General features: G+C 47.4%; 8 protein-coding genes across 8 annotated transcripts; 2 read left to right on the plus strand and 6 right to left on the minus strand.

The window, feature by feature from the left end:
- Window positions 1-867: 867 nt before the first annotated feature.
- Window positions 868-2,726, minus strand: EYB26_000086 (uncharacterized protein; the record flags this gene model as incomplete). Its single annotated transcript, XM_054259403.1, has 3 exons — window positions 868-2,231; window positions 2,288-2,637; window positions 2,692-2,726. The coding sequence occupies 3 exons, from the start codon at window positions 2,724-2,726 to the stop codon at window positions 868-870; spliced, it is 1,749 nt and encodes a 582-aa protein (XP_054115378.1).
- Window positions 2,727-6,002: 3,276 nt separating this feature from the next.
- Window positions 6,003-6,823, minus strand: EYB26_000087 (uncharacterized protein; the record flags this gene model as incomplete). The annotated part of the gene is made up of 3 exons (XM_054259404.1): window positions 6,003-6,476; window positions 6,532-6,603; window positions 6,659-6,823. 3 exons carry the CDS (start codon window positions 6,821-6,823, stop codon window positions 6,003-6,005), a joined length of 711 nt encoding a protein of 236 aa, XP_054115379.1.
- Window positions 6,824-7,531: 708 nt separating this feature from the next.
- On the minus strand, window positions 7,532-8,302 carry EYB26_000088 (uncharacterized protein; the record flags this gene model as incomplete). The annotated part of the gene is made up of 5 exons (XM_054259405.1): window positions 7,532-7,572; window positions 7,629-7,934; window positions 8,000-8,105; window positions 8,171-8,225; window positions 8,292-8,302. 5 exons carry the CDS (start codon window positions 8,300-8,302, stop codon window positions 7,532-7,534), a joined length of 519 nt encoding a protein of 172 aa, XP_054115380.1.
- Window positions 8,303-9,049: 747 nt separating this feature from the next.
- On the plus strand, window positions 9,050-10,057 carry EYB26_000089 (uncharacterized protein; the record flags this gene model as incomplete). Its single annotated transcript, XM_054259406.1, has 3 exons — window positions 9,050-9,313; window positions 9,480-9,737; window positions 9,800-10,057. 3 exons carry the CDS (start codon window positions 9,050-9,052, stop codon window positions 10,055-10,057), a joined length of 780 nt encoding a protein of 259 aa, XP_054115381.1.
- Window positions 10,058-11,351: 1,294 nt separating this feature from the next.
- Window positions 11,352-12,544, plus strand: EYB26_000090 (uncharacterized protein; the record flags this gene model as incomplete). Its single annotated transcript, XM_054259407.1, has 3 exons — window positions 11,352-11,355; window positions 11,419-11,884; window positions 11,941-12,544. 3 exons carry the CDS (start codon window positions 11,352-11,354, stop codon window positions 12,542-12,544), a joined length of 1,074 nt encoding a protein of 357 aa, XP_054115382.1.
- A 447-nt stretch (window positions 12,545-12,991) lies between these two features.
- Window positions 12,992-14,576, minus strand: EYB26_000091 (uncharacterized protein; the record flags this gene model as incomplete). Its single annotated transcript, XM_054259408.1, has 2 exons — window positions 12,992-14,404; window positions 14,460-14,576. The coding sequence occupies 2 exons, from the start codon at window positions 14,574-14,576 to the stop codon at window positions 12,992-12,994; spliced, it is 1,530 nt and encodes a 509-aa protein (XP_054115383.1).
- Window positions 14,577-14,981: 405 nt separating this feature from the next.
- On the minus strand, window positions 14,982-15,972 carry EYB26_000092 (uncharacterized protein; the record flags this gene model as incomplete). The annotated part of the gene is made up of 3 exons (XM_054259409.1): window positions 14,982-15,424; window positions 15,478-15,720; window positions 15,795-15,972. 3 exons carry the CDS (start codon window positions 15,970-15,972, stop codon window positions 14,982-14,984), a joined length of 864 nt encoding a protein of 287 aa, XP_054115384.1.
- Window positions 15,973-16,977: 1,005 nt separating this feature from the next.
- EYB26_000093 (uncharacterized protein) lies at window positions 16,978-18,120 on the minus strand (the record flags this gene model as incomplete). The annotated part of the gene is made up of 5 exons (XM_054259410.1): window positions 16,978-17,059; window positions 17,114-17,248; window positions 17,305-17,789; window positions 17,849-17,915; window positions 17,975-18,120. The coding sequence occupies 5 exons, from the start codon at window positions 18,118-18,120 to the stop codon at window positions 16,978-16,980; spliced, it is 915 nt and encodes a 304-aa protein (XP_054115385.1).
- Between the last annotated feature and the right edge of the window lie 509 nt (window positions 18,121-18,629).

The raw sequence follows: 18,629 nt of genomic DNA on the forward strand, positions 1-18,629 counted from the left end.
ATGTCTGAGAATCACATATGAAATCGGCTCTCCTTATTTGTTCCTACAGCACTCTACTGGCCGATACAAGTCCTCACCGAGACTGTTTTCTCTGGTCAGATCAGGCTCGTATAGCCATTAACCCTAAAAAAACCCCTAAATGGTAAAAAGACCGCTGGCAGCCAAAGCTAAGCCTAGAAAGGCCTAGTATGTCTGCCAGGACGCAGATCATAGCGCTTTGTGGGTCTATGGACCCACATCTTTCCTAGTGTTATTTATGGTTATTTACGGTTATTTACAGTTGCTAGGTACGTAGTACAGAGTATGTATGTACCCGTTCCGTTCCAGTGGCCGTTCACTTGCAAATCCATGGATGTTATTTGGAACTTACCAAAGCCTAAACAGAGGTAGAATTGCAATGAATAGGGCAGAAGTCATTGAGAGGTCACGAATTGGCGAATGATGGGGATTAATGAATCATCCGATGGTTCCAACTCCGACGGTCGTTTGTATGCAACACTACTGTAGCTACAGGACCGAGCGCACTGATGCTGGTTGAGAGTGTCTCGAGGTGGTATTGAAAGAAAGACTTGGTTGGCGATGTATGATCGACTATGTGCATGTTACTAAGTAATTCATTCAAATACGGCAACCTTAATCAACGCAAGGAATAGAGAGGATTATTTTCAACTACCTAATAGATAAAACAACAGCGGAAGTCTAACAAGTAAGCTCTATATGAATGTAGCGTGATCAGAATACCAGCAGGGATTCAATGCCCACCCGCTGACATATATATACATGATAAAGAGGTATCGATGTACGATACATGCAAATGCTTGCAACAAACAAGCCTGTTATTAATCCTACACTGCCAGAGTGCAGTGTTTACTTCCTCTCAGCATCCGCCGCAGGAGCAGCAACGTCATCCTCAGCATCCAATGCGTTCATCTCCTCCTCCTTAGCGTTCAAATGACGGAACACGATGAAGAAGACGATACCAGCGGCGAAGGAAGCGCAGGCCAAACCGACAAACATCCACATAATAGCGGGGTCGTAGGCAACAGGGGTCAATGCGATGCCGATAGCAGATCCGAAAGCGTTGGTCAACAAGTACATGGACTGGACGAAGGACTTCATGTTGGGGGGAGCCTTGGTGTAGGCGTACTCGAGACCAGAGACAGAAGCAAAGATCTCCGAGATACCGATGAGCATGTATGCAGGAGTCTGGATGGCGATGTGGATGTTGTTTCCCTGAGCGACTCCGTCGATTTCAGAAGCAGCGCAGAGAGGAGCCTCGAAACAAGGACCGGCTTGGTAGATGTAGTGCTGAAGAACGGCAGCGTACACCATGGCCAGGGAGGCGACGATGAAACCAAGGGAGATACGGCTGATGGGCTTGAAGTCAATGTGCATCTTGCGGAGAAGAGGGTATACCACGGACTCGAGGAGAGGAATGAACACAATGATGGAGATTGGATCAAAGTTCTGCATCAAGTCGTTGGGGATACCGTGTCCCTGCATTTGACCGGCCTGGGTAACAAAGTTGTTGGAGAATTGACCGTAGACAACCCAGTAGATTGGGTAGAAGGCAAAGACCTGGCAAGCAACCAGCGCACGCTTGACTTCATCGACGAAGTGGTCGTCCCAACGCAAGTCGCTGTTGCCACTATGCTCGGCTTGCCAGCTTGGCTTGGCGGCATCCATGTTGAAGTGCTTGAGCATCATACCCAATACCTTGAAGGCATCGGTGATGACGGAACCCTGTGGTGCGCGAACGATGTAGTACTTGCGGCCAATGATCAAAACAGCAGTACCGACACCAAACATGCATGTGCAAAGAAGGAAGGCCGACCAGAAGCCAACGTCGCGCTCCATGTAAGGAGTGGCCAAAAGCGACAAAGAACCAAGGTTGATACAAGCATAGAAGATCATGTAAATACGCTGGATGGTGATGGCAGGGTCGATGATGACTCGCTCGCCGTCGGGGTTGGTCTTGACGGCCATCTTCTTGCGAGTGTACTGGTCGGCAATCAAAGGAGCAACATTACTCTTGATACCGCCGGTACCAAGACCAATGACAATGATCGAGACAATGAAACCACCGAGACCAGCGCCATGCTCAAGAGCGGTGGGAAGCGAAGTGAACAGAAGGATGAAGAGACCGGCAAGATAGACACCACAGAACAGAGCAATAGTCTTGTACTTGCCCAAGTATTGATCGGCAATAATGGCACCAAGGATGGGGGTGACTGACCGACTCGTTAGCCTTGTGAAGTGGAAAATATTGTTCGGGGAGCGAACATACCATAGCACCAGAACTGGAAAAAGGTGGAAAGACCAGTAGCACCTTGATGCCCCATACCAAGGGCACCACGACCCATGCTACCGTCGAGAGGACGCTGGATGTAATTCTGGAAGATACCGGACACACCATAGTAGGTGAATCGCTCGCTGAGTTCGACCATAGCAACCAACCAGGCAGATAGCGGCAGATGCTCCGCAACGTGCCTCAAGCGGTGCTTCTCCTCGTCAGTAGGCACCTCTCCATCGGCGGTGATATAAGGAAGCTTCTCGTCCACCTCGGGAAGGCTTCCTCCCGTGAAGTCCTTGGAGGGATGGCGAGCACCCTCGACATTGTCAAAGGACTGATGCAGTCTTTCTGAGAATTAGTATGACATTTTGCGACGTGACCGCGTCAGGACGACTCACTGTGCAACCTGAACCTCGTGATCTACGGCCGACATTGTGAAGGAGTACGCTGAGTGTTACAAAGCCGCAACGGCTTATAGGAAACCACACACAGGAATTTGGACAAAGAGACAGGGATTCTCCTGGAGACCGAAAAAAAAATCTCAACAAAGGGGAATCGCAGCCATTAATACTGCTCCCCAACGCCACGGAAGACATTTTTTTTCTTGGGTTCCATGAATGCAAGTGCAACGGCAGCAGCCACGAGACATGGCCTTATCTGTGGCAGCATAGGATAGGTAGATGGCTCGGACATCAAATCGCATCGAGCTAGCGGACGATGGAACTGCAAGCAGCCAGCAAATCAGACGAGTTGGTCTCGATGTCGAAGTGGCGATGGGAGAGAGTGAGAGCGGTTGGTAGCAGACTAGTTCGGAGACGACCGAGCAGAGCCCACGCGAGACTTGGCCGGATTAGGCAGTTCTTCCAGGGCGGGATTTCGCGCCAAGACCTGATAGAAATTCCGCTGCTTACGCCAGCCGCTCTTGGCACGCGGCGATAAGTTGCTTGGCCAATGTAACCTCATGCCCGTTTTGATCATGCTGCGATGCTGGGAAGACTCTTTAATCTCCATTTATCATCTTGCTGGCAGCTCATTCATCTGGCGTCAAGTCAGGCCACGTTACAGCCCTTGTCTTTTTTGGGAAAAGATAACAAAGACAGAATGCTCCATAGCACTGAAAAAACCCAATAAAAAGTACGTAACCATCATGATCGTCGGACTCCACCCAAAACAAGCAATATCCACGGTTCAGAGGGCGTTGGAACAGTTTGGGTTCTCCCAGCAGATACCACCCGCCAAGCTTTGCAAGAATTTTCTTAGGGGCAAATAATCCTTCGCCATTTGTCGAACCACAGGATGGAACAACGGTGGGTCAGAAACGAACCCTGAGAGTGGTTGGTCTGTGGCAGAGCAAGAAGGGGAGAGAAAACAAAAAAAAGAAAACTATATACTACGTAAAAAATATAAAAAAAAATGGAAACCATATATAAGACAGCCGCCAGCGCACCTATAAAACACGTTTGCAGTATCGATATTCTTAATAAGAAGCAATATCTTAGGTAAAGCCAACGCCGAGCCAAGAATGACTTGGTGAAGCGTCCCCAATAACATTGTCTCGAATAGCAACCCCAATGGACACGGCCCCTTGGCAATTTGCCATACCCCACCATCACTACAACGATGGACCTAGAATACATACCCCAGCTTCGAGAAGGCAAATCGACCTTCCTTATCTGATGCAGGTATCCATAGAACCCTCACAAGCATACTGTCTGTCCATTCTCTTGAGTTTATGGCTTTACGGGGTACGTGCGTGGAATCGTAGATGCTCGCTCGAGCCTCGAGGATTATTAACGATGCTCTATTCTGTGCACGCCTAACAGCGGATGCTTGAGTAGCTCATTGCCGACGAAGATTATTGCAATTATTGTTGACGCATCATACAATTATAACTATCCTGTGCCATAGTGCTGATAAGACCGCAATAATGCCTTGATTGTTAAGTCTTGTGTTGGGAGTATGTACATGCAGTAGATTGGCCAGGTTCCAATAGCATGATCGATGCTATGACCGTGTCTTAGCACACTACGTAGTATACTCTGTAGTTAATCTATCTCTCATCTTGGCGAGATAGTGTGCCGCTTGGATTCGGAAAGGACAGGCATCTTAGCTATGAACATGTATCTCGATCAGACAATACAGCTCATGTTACTAGGTAACTTACTATATCCTGTAGCATGAGATAATTCAGCTCTGATTTGACTGATACCGGTTCGCCGCGGCCAATTGAGTCCAATCACAAGCTATCAAAATGTCTGGGGTGAATCCAGCCTAGCTTTCTGGGCTCCTCCAACATGTGCGGTGCGTTTGATCGACCCAAACTTTTACTTGTTTTGGTCTGTTTACTTCTCAAGAGTCAAATGACCTGCGGTAGTATCTTCAATCGAACATCGGATATGAAGCTACATATGGGCAGCCTTCCAAGCCAATAATAGAATAGAATCCTGGAAAGTCTATCGAGCCCTGCGTATTATGGGTATAATCCAGGCTTTCCCGGTTGGAAACGGATATTTTCATATTCTCCACAATTTCCTTGTCTTGGTCAACGGTGCTTGAATGGTAGCTATCTGTTCTCATCCCCATGATGTAAGTACCTCCTGAGTTCTGGTTTGGAGTCAATCACTCCCGTCGAGGCAAACGTTGGAAATCGTTCACTTCCACGGCACAAGACATGTACAGATCTCGCCAGTAGGCATGAGGTGAATGCAGTATGCTCTTGAAACATCAACAGTGCTGTGTTTGACGCCTCGAGGCTGGACTCGGGTACATAAATACAGCCGAGTTACTACACTTACGGTACCTACATGGGTCTTAGCCTTAGGGAAGGAGATGTGCCGGCTCCAGCTAAGTCTCTTGGTCTAAAGCGTACTCTTTCCTACATAGTTTACTACATCACTTACTTATATCAGAAGTCGACGTGTTGTCAATTACAAATAAGCTACTCTTCCTATATACTATGCGTGATATTTACCAGCGAGACCATTTATTCGATTAGCTTTAGGCACTATACATCCCTGAGTATGTCGACCTCAGTTGATTACTTGTTGTTCATATCCTTTCAACAAGGAACCGGGCGTGATTCTTCCCCCTACTGTCGGTATCAGAAGTCAATGGTGGATGTCCAGTTGGAGGTGCCTACATAACTACCTTTACAACTCGAATTATTGTCCTTGATCGGCAGGTACTTGGGGAGATGTACCAGTTGACGATTGGGATATAATATTGCACGTACAGAAACAGACTCGGCATACTTACCTACTTGGGTAGGTTTGGGGTGTTTTGTCTACATGTGCATCTTTCGCGGACGCAGGCAGCTGTAACTCATTCACGAAATTGTACACCACGTATTGACCTACCTTCAAGTACTTACTGCGTCAGCATGGAATTCAACATGAGCAAGTAAGTATCATCCAAGTTACTACACAAAAGTCAAATGCAATAATTCAATGTTCATTACAAAGAAAAGAAAAAAATGTAGAATATACACGCTGTTCCAGTTGCAAGATCTTTAGAAAACACGAAACTGCCCCTTGCCAGGCAGGTACAGTAAAAGATTCAAATCAATGCAAAGATCAACCTCGTATGGAGAAACGTCATTATCAATGCATGGTATCACTTTTTCTATCTCCTTCTCCTGCTCGCTCGCTCCCCTCGCCGATCGTCCCCGACGGACGTGCCTTTTGTCAAATATTCATGTTCGTTGACTCCGTTAAACGCTGTATTTAGCCTTGGCACGAGTGCTGCCACTGTGTGCGCTATCGGTATGGCCCGAAAACTCAACGACATCCGCCTCCTTCAGACGCAAGACTTCCTTGAAACGACGTCCGATACTCTCCAACACCTCTTTCCCCTTTGCAGCGGAGCGAGCCTCGGTGCTCTTGTCGCCGGGGAGACTCTTGCCGACGGTACGAGTCCAGAGACCAATACGATAGAATCCCTTGCGAACATTGACCACAACGCCCATGACCTCGTTGTCGTCGTCGTTCTCGAGCGTTTCGCCAATCGCCGCGAGTTGGGCGTGAAGCCAGAGTTCGTCGATGGGGACAGCGCGCTTGTCCTTGAAGGAGTAGGACCATTTGCCGCCGTGTTTGTTTTGTTGGTCTTCCCATTCGGGGCGGATGCCTTTTTTGAAGAGGTGGTAGTCGGCTTTGAGGCCGAGTTCGGAGGTCGGAGTGATGTTGTTCTTGAATCACATATCAGTAATGATCTTGAGTGAAATAGTGTCAAGTTGAACTCACATAGATACCCCAGAATTCTTCGACTGAGCTGAATGTCACAACTTCCTTGAGAAGGTCGTTCCAGTTGTCACCCTATACACCGTTAGCCCGTCGCCCAAACGTCGGATAATACTTGGACATGACGCACCTTGCCACTGGGAGGCTTCGTAAACCACAAAGTCCATTCATTCATCAAAGGATGCTTGACATTAAAATTTTCAGGGTCGTGGAAGACAGTGACAACATCGCCATTCTGCGCAGCGGTTTTCTCGTCGATGGCAGGGGCAGTGTCGTTCTCGGTTGCGGTCGCCATGATTGCGGTTGTATCGTAGAAACTCCCAAATCACAGGAGATTTAGGAGATTAGAAGTGAGGTGAGAGGTGAGAGTGAAAAGGAGAGTAAATATCCTCAGAGAAAGGAGATTAGGTGGCAGTTGCCTGTTCGGAGTGGGATGTTGGGAAGGAGCGCTGGAGGGCACACACCAAACACCACCAATCAACAACCGTCGGTTAAGAAGGTCGAGAGAAAAGAATCCTCTGCACCAGGCAGACCACAAATCGCGATTTGTGAAATGTAGTTGAAAGGCGACGACGCCTGTTCGAGTGGTGAATTTTTCGAGAATTCACTTTACCGTCGGGCCCGTAAACTCAGGAAGCGGATCGATCAAATGTGAAAGCAACTTTTTTTGGTTGTGGCCACCCAATCTATGGCCGGGAAATACTCACCGCCCGGAATATATATATACAGGCAAGGCATTATTTTACTTCAAAGAATCATATAACTAAAATGAATTTAGGATTGAATGAATGATTCGAAGTGATCAAATAGATTTCAAATAACCACGCATAACCCGATCCAAAACTCGCTATACCAAACAAACCATTTACGTCTATGAGAGTATGTGTTGATATCGACATTGAAACCAGAACGGCATACCCAAGTCCCATCCCAGAACCTATTTCGCTAGTCCTATCCCAAACATGCATATTTTTTTTTTCGCTAAATGTGACAATAATAACAATTAAGCCTTGCTGTTGACAAAGCTCAAGTAGCAATTCCATCCTGTAACAACAAGGTTAGCTAGTGCCATGAGATATGCAACTCGGAGATCGACTCACCCAAGCTAACTACGTTAACGACCAAAACACGGTACTCTAGCGGAACAAGGGAAAAGTTGCCTAATTGTACTGTCGACCAGACCCCCAAGTTCGTCTTGTATGTGGGCCAGTAAGCCTTTCGCAACTTCTCCATGGGGTCGGTACCTTCCATGATGGACATGGAGGACAAGAAACAGAACAAGTTGACGGGTGTGAAGAGGAGTTGATCGGCGGCGACACGGGCGACGACAGTTGCTGTGGTGCTCTTTAGGACAACGTGACGTTGGAGGACGCCGTACCAGGCCGAGGCGGCAGGACCGAAGATGGCTAAAGTTCACAAAGTCAGCTTGCTCTCAAGGGTAAACAATCAGATCCGAAAATCGTAGACATACCTCCTCCGTAGAGAACCATGCGACCCGTTCGAGCATAATCATGCTCATCGAAACCCTTCTTGTCAACGACCTGCTGCGCTAGCACATCTCCGGCGCCGAAGAGTGTCTTGTAACAACGAAGATCAGTACACGCATACCAATCCGCAATCTCAATCAATGAGAGAAACATACAGCTGTAGTGATGCTTGAGGTAAGCAGCGGCCGCTGGGCCATTCTCGCAGCGTACCTAACAACATTGTCAATAATCAGACTTCTTGAGCAATTGCGGTCAGGATGTAAGTCAGGGACCCACCAGCGCAACATTTTGGCTATGTAGAGAAAAGATGGACGGAACTGAAAAAGAATGGACTGCTGGGAAGGAAGGCAGAAATATGTATGAGGATATATTATTTACTATTGGGGGATGTATGTAAGTACGAAGAAGAAAAAAGAACGACGATTGACAAAAGATGGGATACCATGGAGCCCATGACGACAGATTAATAGTCAGTTGCTCGAGACAAGAAAGCTGGTAGGCCGAGATAAGCAGGACTAGGCCTGTCTGTGTTCCTCAAAGCTTCCAGGGGTGGAGGTAGCGCAGCCAAGCGCGCTGAAAATGCTGGAGATCTCTCACATCCAAGTAACACCAACTTGACTAAGAGCGCGAAGATGGAGAAATACCGAGCACACAGCCAATCAAGCCGCATAGCAACCGGTGAACGGGGTCACCTGACAGTTTAGCCTCTGGTTTTCACGTTGCTTTTTTCGGTGCCCTCACGTTGGCGCTTATGTAAGCAACCGCTTCTACCGCCTGGATGGGGGTGCCCTCCCCCCATTCGGGACTTAGGGCATAGGGCTTCCTTCTCTAGGGCTCCCGCCCGCTCGCTTAGACCCAAAGTCCGCCAAGCTCTTCTATTGGTCGGCCGCCGGAGCCACACTAATTATTCTGTATAGAGCGGTAAACTTCCAAAGGTGGGCGTCTACGAAAAAGTTCCGACTTTCGACATCGACAACCATCTCGACATCCCCTCCCTTTCGTCCCCGGTCGACTCTCCTACACATACAGCAATCATGGCTGACGCTGCTCCTCGACGTGGAGGTTTCGGATCTCGCGGTGACCGTGGTGGTGACCGTGGTCGTGGTCGTGGCCGCCGTGGTCGTCGCGGTGGTGCTAAGAGCGAAGAGAAGGAATGGCAGCCCGTCACCAAGTTGGGCCGTCTCGTCAAGGCTGGCAAGATCACCTCCATGGAACAGATCTACTTGCACTCTTTGCCCGTCAAGGAATACCAGATTGTCGACTTTTTCCTCCCCAAGCTCAAGGATGAGGTCATGAAGGTACGATTGGATCATCGCATGGTTGGATCAGGCACTCTCAATTGCACTTGGAATTAGAGGAATCAAGGACGAAATTATTGTTACAATTAACTGAGGGGCCTGGTTCAATCATGCGGAAATCTTCGAAGAGATAATTGAAAAAGAACAGCGCTGATAACCCCAACAGATCAAGCCTGTCCAGAAGCAGACCCGTGCCGGTCAGCGTACCCGATTCAAGGCCATTGTCATCATCGGTGACGGTGAGGGCCACGTCGGTCTCGGAATCAAGACCTCCAAGGAAGTCGCTACCGCCATTCGCGCCGCTATCATCATTGCCAAGCTCAGCGTTTTGCCCATCCGTCGTGGTTACTGGGGTACCAACCTCGGTGAGCCTCACTCTCTTCCTACCAAGGAGAGCGGCAAGTGCGGTTCCGTCACTGTCCGAGTACGTTTTCCCCCCATTCCATTAACCTCATAAGATGGCATATTTATAATGATTCTTTCCAGCTCATCCCTGCCCCCCGTGGTACCGGCCTCGTTGCCTCCCCCGCTGTCAAGCGTCTCCTCCAACTTGCTGGTGTCCAGGACGCCTATACCTCCTCCTCCGGTTCCACCAAGACCCTCGAGAACACCCTCAAGGCCACTTTCCTCGCTGTCGGCAACACCTACGGCTTCCTTACCCCCAACTTGTGGAAGGAGACTAAGCTCATCCGCAGCCCATTGGAGGAGTTTGGCGATGTCCTCCGTGAGGGCAAGCGTTACTAGATATCTGGTTTTATGAGGGGTTAAAAATGCATAAAATACCTATTTCTTCTTTCTTCAATGTTTTCTAATGGCCGCACGACCTTTTCATTTAACCTTGATCTCTAAAAAGTCAATACCGACCTGATTTGTGCACTGTAAAGACAGGCGGGGGACCATAGCTTGATATGTTGGCATCATATCGAACTAGCAATACGAGCATGTTGATCCTAATCCGTCGATTTCCAGTAAACATGTTTTTATCTACTAGGAAATGGATTTGTATGTCAACACCTTCGGAATCAGGCACCCAATATACCATCAACGAAGCGAAGCGCATATGGATATACATGTAGAATATAAAATTGAGCAGGGTAATTCTAAAGAATCGAGTGAATTCAAATATGTCAACCCTATGTTTCTGGACAGAGAGAGCTAGAACTCAGAAAGCATACTTGGCCGGCGTCTGCTAGCGTAATATCATTCTTGCTGAGTAAATCCTAATTAGGAAATCGACGTGAACAAGAAGGATAGGCCGGCACTTTTCATCTCTTCAGCCTTAGCAGGCAATATGGTCCTCTTCTTTTCTAATATCGCTTCAGTTCTGATCATTTATTTGTAGAGTATGCTTTCTTCCTGCTTCTTTTTCACAATGCCTTTGTTCTATTCTTGGGTTGATTATTCAGGGGTTTCTCTACATCACAATGCGTGCTTTACTCATCTTTCAGCTTCATCTTTGAACATTGTCGTCTGATGACTTGTTCCTGGCTCGTCTCAACAATGCCTCTAAAGATGTGCGCATAAATGATGCTCACAATGAGCAGAAAGAAAGATTTGTGATCATCTGGCCTTGTCTTTCTAGTCATTCTTCACTGACTGTTTATTTTTCTGGGCTATTGATGAGCGACCTGTAACATTCACCCTCTTTCAACCAACTCTCACTCTTCTGTCAAACTTTCCATTCCTATTGCTGTCTCTCATTCAATCTACTTCTATCTTGTCAGCAACTTTGAAGCAAGAATCGAAACAGGATACAAACTGATACGCCAAAAACTCACCATGACTCCAGATGGGAATAGAAAAAGATCAGTCATCCCAAGACTGAATATGTCGCGTCTCAAACGACACAATGAGAGCAAATCTGGCTCCCCTACGAAGGGTATGACCAACGTTGTAAAGAACACCTCGCAGGAAACAGCTAGTAAGAAACCCAGAAAATGACAGCCTTCCACACGCCTCAAGTGAGATGAGACTGAGTAGAAGAATAGAGAGTTTTTCGCTCTCTCAGGTGAGCACCACGTCACGTTCTTCAATTGCAATGGGTAAGTTATCAGTCTTGTAGAGATGTAAAGTTCGTCTGACTAACTTGTATAACCAACACATAGAAACCTCTCGACGTGATGCCAGTCCACCCAGTTCGAAGTACCGCTCAGAAGCAAGAGAACCCCTCATTCGCCGACGTTCAAGGACCGATCCGGACATGAGTCCAATCTTCCTAGGCATAGACTTTGGAGCTTTACTTCATATTCGCGGTGGCATCAGCTCCCAGGAGAACCTTTGGATCGATATGTGGCAGCACTTTGCTCCTGGCAAGACAGTCGTCCCCCTCGATGATCAATATTTGTCCTGTTTGAACTCGTTCATGGATCTCCGATGTCTAATGGTTAGTGGCATGCTAAAGTCTTACCAGAAAAGGCTATTTCAGGCTATCTGGAAGATGGAGCACCTCGAAGATCTTCAATTGAGAATGGCTGAGGAGCCGCGCATATCGCCAAAGGCAGTGTTACCTTGGCGTCCTATCGAGAAAGGATGGCGTCCGCAGGCAAAGGAACCTGAGGCTTATATCAAACCGTACGTTTCGTACCATTCAACAAATTCATTGATTGCATTCTAACAAACAATCACAGAGGCGACGGCAAGGGACGCATTCTGAAAGAATACGGAGACGCCGAATACCTCGACAACTGCGCCATAGAACTTGCCAAACCGAACCTTAAGGGCAGCCATCCAGAGTACGACTCATGGATGTCCCGACTTCTCCCTATCGTGCATCTTACCCTACGCGGCTTTGTAGTTGATGCAGTCCCGTTCTGCAGTTGCTTCAATGGAGACAAGCTGCGATCAATCACATTCACGGATTGCTACGACGCTGGATTCTATCTTCCAAACGACATGGAAGAAGTTGAGCTTCGGGTTTTCCCTGTTGAGAAAAAAATTGCCAAAGAGGGGAGACGGGTATCGTTGGATCAAGAGGCGAAGTGTCTAATTCTCAAGGATAAGAAGAAAGTCAGTGAATCGCTTTTTTCTTCTTCGCCATCTCACGACGCGACCTCAAGTTATTATCCAAAGCCAGGTGCATCGTCTTCTATTCCGCGCTATGCCGCTTGTCCTTCACCTACTCCTTCTTCACATTCCTCCTCGTCGCCGGTGTTGAGAAAACCCCGATTCTCGTTGGGCTTTCGAAAACGTCCGGTCAGTTCTGTTATTGAAGAGGACGAGGGAGAAGAGTGAATAACTCGATTCTTGGAAGGACGAGCTGTGTGGTTGAGACTTGGGTATTTTGCTTGTCCGAACGAACCCCCTATCCGGTACGGGATCGCTATTACTACGATGATGATGACCTGAATGTTTATGACTCATGCCATAGGACCACCGCGTTGGTAAAGTTTGTGATTCTCTTCTCCTTTTGTTCTCTTGTAGTTTCCTGGTTTACTCAATTTTAAAAGCGTAGGTAGCATGCAGAAATAGAAGCAATCGATCGACTTCCCGTCAACCAACTTTATATTTTTGAACCGGCCCAGGGCTAAGATACTCAGGACCATTTACAACTACTCGACAACTTACACAGGATTTTTATTGTTTATTTTGTTGATGCAGAAATTATTAGATAATCGCTACATGTACAAGATATTTGAGTCCCTATTACCGGTAAATTACACACCCAGAGCTCCCACGGTTTCATATACCTTGTCGTGTTATGATACTAACGGGCCATTCCATCAAATGAATAAGCCTTTCATCCCCCAGGCCATGAACCAAAGTATTAATCTTGTAAATTTCAGCGTCGCATGTCTTACCAAGGTACCAGATATCCTCCAGAATAGCTATAGTCGAGTAGAGATGCGCAAGGATCGTCAGGCTCACACCCTCTAGCAGTGGATCGACATTGCCATGCGAGTCCAGGAGCGAGATGAATTCTTCAGGTAGATGATGAGGCCACGCTGAAATGGCTGCATCTTCGAGGTCGACCTGGATCTCCAGATCTGATGACGATGTTGGCGACTGGCGATTGAGTGGTTCCATTTGTAGAATGTAGAGGATTCTCATGTAGAGGTCTTCTATCACATCGATAACTTGCTCGCATGTGCCAAGGGACATTCTGGCCCCGTCAGATCCACTTTGTTCAGATCGGGGGGTGGTATTTAACATTGGTGAGCCGTCACTGCCTTCTTCAAAGTTCCAAGACTGACGCAGGCTTGCGCATAGGTCTCGTAAATCCGACAAGGCGTGATTAGCCCCCGTGGCAAACTTTCGAAGTCTCTTTGATTGAGTTATTTGGTTATGAGCCACACCTGAGCGCAATTCTGTTTCACAAAGTTTCCAATCGTCGTTGGCATTGTTGAAGAAAAGTAGCGACCTGAGGCGGCATCTTCTCAAAGTCGACCAGAATTGAGTTAAGATAGATGTAACGCCACGAACAAGGTGAAGCCATTGTATCTGCGGCGGGGTTTGCTGAAAGGTACCCATTGGCGGATCTAGATCTTTGATTCCAAGGGAAGCAAATGCAAAACCCACTACCAGCATGGAGCCCGCTAGCAAGGCTTCTGCATTGGGCCAAGCGGTGGCGCAAAGAGCTTTCTGCAGCCCCGAAAGTCCTTGCTGATGATGTTCCATAATTGAATGAAGTTGAGGGCTCCAGGAGATGGAATGGTCATCAGAAATTGCCTGAATATGTTGCCCAGTGATTAGAATGTCCAGACCAGCCAGGGCCAAGACAAGGTGCATCAGGAACTCGTTAGCTCCAGCCAGATCAAGAATAATGCGTTCCCAGACCACGGTCTTGATCTTGTGAAGAGTCATCTTTTTGGAGGTGTGCAAGATGAAGTGTTGATGTAGATTGAGATCACTCATATTCAGACTAGACCCGACATTTTGTGGCTCCTCCGGAGCTGCCACATTGAAATTCAAGGGGTGAAAAGATACTTCTTGCGTATAATTGCGCGCCTGATAATGAATACTTTCGGCTGATGGTCTCTCGCGAGAGATGGGCCGCTGCCTTGGTCTCTGGTCCCGTGTGCCTCCTGGGCTGGGGTAGACGCAGTCTTCGCCCCGAACCAAGCATGCACCACACATTGGCAGTTCCTCGTCACACTGGGGTTTATCAGTTAATACTGACCGAGATATCATGTCTAGAATCGATATGTACTTTGACGCGACGCTGCTTACATGTGTAGCAACCATTACGGGACTTGGTGTGCCTGATACGGTGCTTAGGACGCGGGTGCGACATGGCCTCGTTCCGATGTGTATCGCCTGCTGGCATTGTGTGTCGTAGTATTGATATTGGGTTTGTGTATTAAGGAGCTCATGTGATTGAAGAAAGCTAATCCTGATGCTAAGCGATGGGGTAGGTAGTGGACAAACGTCAGATGCGAAAGTGGGAATAAAGTTAAGTTGAGAGGGCGACTGAAAACGTGGAAGGGTTAGAAGCTAGGGTTATTAGGGTTATTCGCCAAACTTTTGAATTAAGACGAGATATCATTCTGCACAATCAAAACCTCAAATAAAAAAAGTATTCTCTATATTATTTTTTGCTAAATCGCCGAGACAATGAAAAAAGAAAATAATAGATGCAGTCTATGCAATGTTGCGGAATCCAGATATGACCACCAGCCGCCATGCAGCGTGAACAGAATGAATTTAACAGAACAGGATTGGAGCTTAGTTTTCAAGCTCCATATGACTTTGACCTCCCCTCATCCGAAGACATAAGCCGCAGCCCGCTCTCTCGCTTGCCGTCAATACGTCCGAAAAACGACCCAGGGTAGACAACTGCCAACACAATTCCAGTCAGAGACATGAGACAAGCGTCGAAGATGTACAGCAGATATTCCCTATTCATAATAAAACCATCATTGCCCTCAACAAATTCTGCCACGCGGAAGATTGATCTCACTAGAATGAGGAAACAGGAAGCGTAGAGCGCCCACATTATAGACTCCCAGCTCTTACTGCGCCCTGATGGTGTTGTTTTCTTCACGCGCCAGTGGAACACCGCCGAGACGACGACGAAGAAGCCGAAGAAAAGGAGCTGGATAACAAGTCCTCCAACTACGATGTTCGCGCCAGTGTTCATAGCCCCAATCGTTCCAGCGGCCATATAACCACCCCCTGATGGTGAAAATTTAGCAATCGAAAGAGCCCGGTCGAAAGCTTGCACTTACCTCCACATTGAAGGAGGAATGAGATCACATCTCCAACAACAAATATTTTCGTGAGGAATCGGACGGGCACGATGGAGAGTTGTTGAGAGTCGAGGGTAACCATGACTCTACCCAGAGTCATGTAAATGGAAGCAGCGAACAGGGGCGGCGCGATCAGAATCAACATGGTCTGTACGATATATGGACCGAGGGGTGTGGTGTTGAAGTGCGAGAAGATGCGAGCAATATAGCCGGCACATTCAACTGTTATGTTATCAGTCAACTGGCGACCTTCCTAGTGGCTTTGAGATCTTTCCAACTCGGGAGGGCGTTCATACAAAGCAAACCGATAATAAAGGGAATGAAGAAATAGGCGCGGCATCGCCATAGTCGAGCACAGTGAAAAATTGTGATAGCTAGGAAAACTATTGCAAATACCGATGCGGCAGCAATTGAGGGAGTATAACGGTAGAGTGCGAAGTTGATGCCTCCATCACTGCTCGAAGGTGAACTCATAATGGGCGGGTTGACAAATGAGTATAAGTCGATGAAGAGGGAAAGAGTTTTAATATGGAATACAGACAAACAGAGCTTATTTTATATTTATTTTCACCCATATTAGACCCTTAAATCTTTCGCTCTGTATAGCTCAATCCAAACTATGGCACAAATGCGAGGATGCGAGTATGCGAAAGCGGAGATACGAGAATGCGAGAATACGGTATGAGAATACGAGAATCCGACGACGTGAGGACTAAAAATTTGTCCCTTGTGCCACACTAAAATTATAGAGTTTTAGCAGGTTAGGTAGGCTCGAAAAGCTCAATATCACAAATTTCAATATAAATTAGTTCATAAGTACAGAAGTATTTATTCCCTCTATTTATTTGCGTTCAGGTTAGGCCTAGGGATGGTTAGGGGGCTGCAAAATGTTTTTTAGGGGCGGGTGGGTGTTCGAGCGCTACAAATAAATATATCTAAGGGAGAAACTTAGGGCAGATGAACTGTCTGGTAGTCTCGCCTTTTATGACCCATGGATCACCAGATCAGCAAGTGCTGAATGGAATTCTAGCCTTAGATCTCCTCTCAACCCAGAGTTAGGCTACCCAAGACCATTTTCAGGTCGAATTGAAAATTCTATGAGACCACTAACGGACTCAAATTTGAATCATTAGAATAAGTTCATTCAATTGTGTTTTTGGCTTAATGGAAATAGGAAAAACGAAACAGTTTGCATATTGATAATCGATCTCTTCCATGCAGTGACGAAAATGACCCAAAAGCTGCGTTTGTTTCCCATTCAACAATATCACACCGTCGTAACGTAACGTATCCTCATTACCTTCATATTTACAACAATTTGACATTTTCTCTCGATGCATTATCCCTTCAGATCAAGGTGAATATGATCAATCGCATCATAGCAACAGACCATTTCTGTGTCTGCACCTTTACTTGAACACGATGAAGCCACGTAATAACCGTATCCACTGATTGTACACATAGTACAAGCTTGCCGATTTAAGCTCCATCAGTCTCGCCAACGCGAATTGCGCCTTCATGGCTGATGCCGTGGGACCAAAAACCGTCCACAACAAGTTGTCTGCAAGAATCGTTAGATGCCGATATACAACTCGGTTCCAATGGCGAAACTTACGCAGTCTCACTAGTATCATGACCTAGCAACAACCAATATCCGAAAAGACCCTGTGTCAAAATATCATGAACTGCCCAAGCGATAGTCTCAGCGTCAACGCCGATGCGTTGACTAAGTGGCGACGCAGCAAGGATACTATGCCTGTCAGCTGGCTTGTAACTTGACAGAAAGGATGAAAAAGGAGGACGTACATCGGATAAAGCAAGAAAACCAACAAGTTCGCACCCACAAATGACGTAAACAACGCGCGACGCTGATCTGCACCTCTCCGCACGGAACGGGCACCATTAACACCAACCTGGAACGCAATTGTCAAGAAGCTGATAATCACAATCGTATACCAGACCCAGCGGCGCTCATCGTGCGCGAAGGTAGCCGTCAATCCGGCCGCGAACATGATCAAATCCGCCGCGATGGTGACAACAAGATTCGCGCCGCTCAGGCCGCCAAGAAGGGCGATATTGATTAGTATAAGGGGGGTGGTGATGATCCAGTTCAGATAGCGAACCCAGAAGATTTGCCGGAGGTATTCCTGGTGTGTGTCGGGGACGTGTTTGTGGGGGTGATGCACAATAGAGTGTTTGTAGGTTACGCCTTCACCGGTGGCCATGGCGAGGTAAGAGAGGAAGGAGACCGTGGTGATGAGGGCTGTGAGGGTGTGGAGGAGCCGGGTTTGCTGTTTGTCGACCGTGTTAGTCATGAACGTTAGTGTTTTGGTGTGGATAATAAACGTACAACTCGGACTCGGGCCGCGAGGGAGTAGAAGGCGAGGGAGGAAATTGCCATGAATATGACCACGACCCTGAACGCAGCTATCTCAGCATCTTACTCGATGTCAAAGTCTCTATGAAGATTAACTACCATAAAGTCCGCTTCCCGGTATCATGAATATGCTGCACAATAGGCTGATCTCCCGGAATCACCGTCGGAATCGGTCCGACGGTAGAAGTCGAAGTGGGCAATGTTGCCGTGTGCTTGAGTATTTCTTCCATACCTGTGACTATCATTTTGATTTCTTCCGTCAAGGTGAGTATGTCGTATGAGGAATGATATGGTCGACCGAGTAGAGAATACAAGACAGAGCTACTTGGGGGGTACTGGGCATTAAATAGCTAGACGGGGCAATATGACGACACGTACACTCTAGGTTGGGCCATACATAATGACACGCCACTCCCTAGGGACGCCCCCCTCCTTCCTAGTACGTACTCTAACCAGCCCTTAGATAGATCTGTCACGGGATGATGCTCAAGTCTCTGTTTCCAAGCATCAGGGTTTCGAATCCATGGGACATCGCTGTTTCTTGAGTCGACATAGCTCGATGTTTAACAGCACACAAACCTGTTCTTGTCTGCGCCAGAGGAGCTACTAGGGGATAATGGCACCAATGGTCGACTGATGTCAAGCAGCAGTCATCTTTACGCGAGAGTCAGTCAGCGTCAACCCGATCCGATTGATCTAGACTCCGGCCAGATAGGGTTAGAGCCCATCCGAATCAGGAAAATAGTGCAGATAC

Source organism: Talaromyces marneffei, chromosome 1 (genome assembly GCF_009556855.1).
Source record: "Talaromyces marneffei chromosome 1, complete sequence".
Lineage (NCBI taxonomy): Eukaryota > Fungi > Ascomycota > Eurotiomycetes > Eurotiales > Trichocomaceae > Talaromyces > Talaromyces marneffei.